The 5,000-nt window shown below is 37.4% G+C and overlaps 1 protein-coding gene across 2 annotated transcripts in view; it reads left to right on the top strand.

Annotated features, from left to right (window-relative positions):
* Positions 1–5,000, top strand: part of LOC137653369 (uncharacterized) — a 16,186-nt gene that overhangs the window by 7,196 nt on the left and 3,990 nt on the right. For both annotated transcript variants that reach the window (XM_068386726.1, XM_068386727.1), the window contains exons 5-7: positions 471–669; positions 978–1,063; positions 4,049–4,234. In XM_068386726.1, the coding sequence (XP_068242827.1) occupies positions 471–669; positions 978–1,063; positions 4,049–4,234 (471 nt within the window). The remainder of the gene's footprint in view (positions 1–470; positions 670–977; positions 1,064–4,048; positions 4,235–5,000) is intronic.

Genomic DNA, 5,000 nt, shown 5'->3' with positions numbered 1-5,000 from the left:
TAGGAGAATTATTGATTTAAAAGTTCAAGATAGAGACGACTGGCGAAATCTAACATAGGCCCTTTTGCGTCAATAGGCGTAGGAGGAGATGATGATGATGATCATCATCGTGTATTTACTGTAATACGGCTGAGAACAGTATATTTTTTACCGAGAATTCCCGATTAAAGTTACGGGGTTTTTTTAAACAGTGTTTTGTGTTTCCCAGTGGGGAAGTAAAATAGGATTTTGTTTCACAGGTATCTTTTGCCTCTACGAGCTTTAGGTCCAATGTGTTTCGTTAGTTACTAAATCATTGGTAGTTCCTATCAGACAATTAGGAGGGGGCTGTAGATCATCAAATCAGTAGATCCAAATAGATCCTTTTTAAATCCTTCAGATGCTATATAAGTCCCTATGCAAACAAGGGACCTAGGTTTGACAAATCTTGCAAATCAGTTGCAAATCCTACTTACTCCCATCTTCAACAGGTGATGACGATGACAAAGGTTGCAGATACGTCCAGAAACAATACCAGGACTTCATAGCCGATCCAGAGCCCGATCCTGAAGGAAATCCTCAGAGTGAGAAGTACATTCCATTCAGAGATGACTACAGGTGGTGTCCCACCTGCAGTGAAGATGGGTTCTACGCCGAAAAGCAATGCAAAGGACCTGTTAATGAGGGCAGGTAGGACTCTCTTTTTACAGGAGTTCCATCACATGAGAACTAAAACATACAATTTACTGAAGAACTGAAATAGTGAGACTCGTAAAATATTATTCATTCTAAGATAAATGAAGGACTTTATGATCCTCAAAAAAAAAAAAAAAAAAAAAAAAAAATTAATTTTTCCCCTGATTTCTTTGAAGGTGCGTTTGTGTGGATCCAGCAGGAAATCGAATCTTTGGATCTCTTAAAATACTATTCATTCTAAGATAAATAAGAGACTATGATCCTCTAAAATAAATTTCATTTTTCCCCTTATTTCTTTGAAGGTGCGTTTGTGTGGATCCAGCAGGAAATCGAATCTTTGGATCAGCGTTTGATTTCCAGAAGGAACTTTATGAGACCATGAATTGCAGTGAGTGAAGAATCTTTATTATTCCTTTTCTGAGGGGGAGGGGGGAGGGAGGCGTGTTGGAGGATGTGTGATTACTCTATCTATCTACCCTGGCACTACCTCCAATATTGGGAGGTAGCCGACATCCAAAAAGAAATAAAAAAGGGATTAATAAGGAGGAAGAAAACTATTGAAAGCTATTTTTGTTAAGTTTATTTTTATAATTTTCCCAATAGAAACAGCCATATACTTTTACAGATGATGCTTATGAAAATGAAAATTACCTTTTTTAACATAATATTTGACTAAAAATACATTCTCTTCCATGCTGAATTTTAAATTAAAATCCCCTTTTCTTTTTAAGAAAATCAAAATAATCCTTATTTCACATAGAATGCCTAGTAGTAGTACTCCATCTTTCATAGATAACGTTACATTGAAAAAAATCAGTCTTTTATACAAACTGTCCCCTTGAAAATATTCTCTTTTATTTACAATGTCTTGGTGAAAAGTACTCTTTGATACACAATATTCGAATAACAAATACTCTCTTTTTATATGCAATGTCTGAATGACATATACCATTTTACATATAATGACTGAATGATAAATACTATAACTTTTATATACAGTATCTGAATGGCAATTATTTCCTTTTTTTATACTTAATACCTTAAGGAAAACTATTGTCTGCACACAGAGCCTGAATATAAAATACTCTATCTTTTACACATAATACCTGATTGACAAATATTCCATCTCTTACACAAATGTACTAATAACAATACTCGTTATCATATGGAGTATCCTGATGCAAATATTACAACAGCAACAAATGCAGCTGTTTCTAATCCATTGCGTTACTAACCTCAGACATGCCCTCAGTCATATCTAGTGTTTGGCCATTTTTATCACCACGGTGGCCATTGCTAATTGATGATGGTGGAGACTCTAATCTGATCGCGCACACCAAACCAACCTAGTATGGGTGGCCCTGACGAGTACAGCTTTGCTGATCATGGGGATACACAAACCCTTTCACCAATTTAAGGTATCACCACCCAAAGAGTACAAATACTATTTCAAACCCAATAGAAGATTTCCTTTTTCTTTCCTTTAGAATGTTCCAGAAAAGTCTGGGAGAGACATCAAGCTGGAGAGACATCATACCCAATAGAAAATTCTCACTTTCTTTCCTTCAGAATGTTCCAGAAAAGTCTGGGAGAGACATCAAGCTGGAGAGACATCATACCCAATAGAAAATTCTCACTTTCTTTCCTTCAGAATGTTCAAGAAAAGTCTGGGAGAGACATCAAGCTGGAGAGACATCATACCCAATAGAAACTTTTCACTTTCTTTCCTTCAGAATGTTCCAGAAAAGTCTGGAAGAGACATCAAGCTGGAGAGACATCATACCCAATAGAAACTTTTCACTTTCTTTCCTTCAGAATGTTCCAGAAAAGTCTGGGAGAGACACCAAGCTGGAGAAACATCATACCCAATAGAACATTCCCTCTTTATTTCCTTCAGAATGTTCCAGAAAAGTCTGGGAGAGACATCAAGCTGGAGAAACATCATACCCAATAGAACATTCCCTCTTTCTTTCCTTCAGAATGTTCCAGAAAAGTCTGGGAGAGACACCAAGCTGGAGTAATATCATAACCAATAGAAAATGCACTCTTTCTTTCCTTCAGAATGTTCCAGAAAGGTCTGGGAGAGACACCAAGCTGGAGAGACATCATACCCAATAGAAAATTCTCACTTTCTTTCCTTCAGAATGTTCCAGAAAGGTCTGGGAGAGACATCAAGCTGGAGAGACATCATACCCAATAGAAAATTCTCACTTTCTTTCCTTCAGAATGTTCAAGAAAAGTCTGGGAGAGACATCAAGCTGGAGAGACATCATACCCAATAGAAACTTTTCACTTTCTTTCCTTCAGAATGTTCCAGAAAAGTCTGGAAGAGACATCAAGCTGGAGAGACATCATACCCAATAGAAAATTCTCACTTTCTTTCCTTCAGAATGTTCCAGAAAAGTCTGGGAGAGACATCAAGCTGGAGAAACATCATACCCAATAGAACATTCCCTCTTTATTTCCTTCAGAATGTTCCAGAAAAGTCTGGGAGAGACATCAAGCTGGAGAAACATCATACCCAATAGAACATTCCCTCTTTCTTTCCTTCAGAATGTTCCAGAAAAGTCTGGGAGAGACATCAAGCTGGAGAAACATCATACCCAATAGAACATTCCCTCTTTCTTTCCTTCAGAATGTTCCAGAAAAGTCTGGGAGAGACACCAAGCTGGAGTAATATCATAACCAATAGAAAATGCACTCTTTCTTTCCTTCAGAATGTTCCAGAAAGGTCTGGGAGAGACACCAAGCTGGAGAGACATCATACCCAATAGAAAATTCTCACTTTCTTTCCTTCAGAATGTTCCAGAAAGGTCTGGGAGAGACATCAAGCTGGAGAGACATCATACCCAATAGAAAATTCTCACTTTCTTTCCTTCAGAATGTTCAAGAAAAGTCTGGGAGAGACATCAAGCTGGAGAAACATCATACCCAATAGAACATTCCCTCTTTATTTCCTTCAGAATGTTCCAGAAAGGTCTGGGAGAGACACCAAGCTGGAGAGACATCATACCCAATAGAAAATTCTCACTTTCTTTCCTTCAGAATGTTCAAGAAAAGTCTGGGAGAGACATCAAGCTGGAGAGACATCATACCCAATAGAACATTCCCTCTTTCTTTCCTTCAGAATGTTCCAGAAAAGTCTGGGAGAGACATCAAGCTGGAGAAACATCATACCCAATAGAACATTCCCTCTTTCTTTCCTTCAGAATGTTCCAGAAAAGTCTGGGAGAGACATCAAGCTGGGGAAACATCATACCCAATAGAACATTCCCTCTTTCTTTCCTTCAGAATGTTCCAGAAAAGTCTGGGAGAGACACGAAGCTGGAGAGACATCATACCCTATAGAAAATTCTCTCTTTCTTTCTTTCAGAATGTTCCAGAAAAGTATGGGAGAGACATCAAGCTGGAGAGACCTCAGTGACGCTCCACTGCGCTGAAAATGGCAACTATGAGCCTCTACAGTGCGAGGATGGATGGTGCTACTGCGTTGACCCACTGACTGCTGAAACTTATGGTCCTAACCTGCCTGAATCAGCTCTGAAGCTCTTGCCTTGCTGTAAGTAACAGTTAAGCCACCTGTATTGTAACGCTCTTTCTAAGTTGATTTACTACTTATATTGCTATTAAGGGAAGAGTTTAACTAATAGACCCTTGTGGAGGAACATTATTTTTAAATTTTTATTTAAAAAGTTAAATTACATTTTTTACAATCGCAGTATTTCCAATTTGATTACAGTATACAATAGAACTGATAGGTAGATTAAGGCCTTGCTCACTCAGGGAGGTTTCCCCCGCGTGGTTTTAAATACGCTGTCTCAAATTCACTTATTGTTTATGGAATAATTCACACACAATTCCGACCTTACTTGTTAATCATTTCATAAGGAATAACCACCCTTTGTGATCAAGTCCTAAAAGAGCTGATTTGCAAACGATTTTTGTGGGTTTCGTGAAAGTTGTTGAGCTAGAACCAAGTTGAATAAATAATTGTTTTTGCTATAATGTACATTTTAAAACATCTATTGCTCCCTTTAGGACGTGATTCCAGTTTCAGTAAAAAAATAATTCACCAAAATGCATTTGTACTAATGCTATGTATTTACTTGTCATAAATTGTATATTTTTCTTTTTTTATCAGTACCAGATATCTCTAAAAGAACGAATGAAGTCAATGCAATTCTATATGCGGGATAAGAATATATCCAAAAATAGTCAGATACAATTTGAGATTGATTCGGAAGTAAATACTGAGTCAAAAGTCCACTTATCTAACTTTTTCCTGTAACTGTATTAACAAAAGTATGATCTCCCGTAATTGGTTG

The sequence above is a fragment of the Palaemon carinicauda genome, chromosome 14, assembly GCF_036898095.1.
Source record: "Palaemon carinicauda isolate YSFRI2023 chromosome 14, ASM3689809v2, whole genome shotgun sequence".
Classification (NCBI taxonomy): Eukaryota; Metazoa; Arthropoda; class Malacostraca; order Decapoda; family Palaemonidae; genus Palaemon; species Palaemon carinicauda.
The sequence above is the reverse complement of the archived record's forward strand: the minus strand, read 5'-3'. Positions and strand labels throughout refer to the sequence as shown.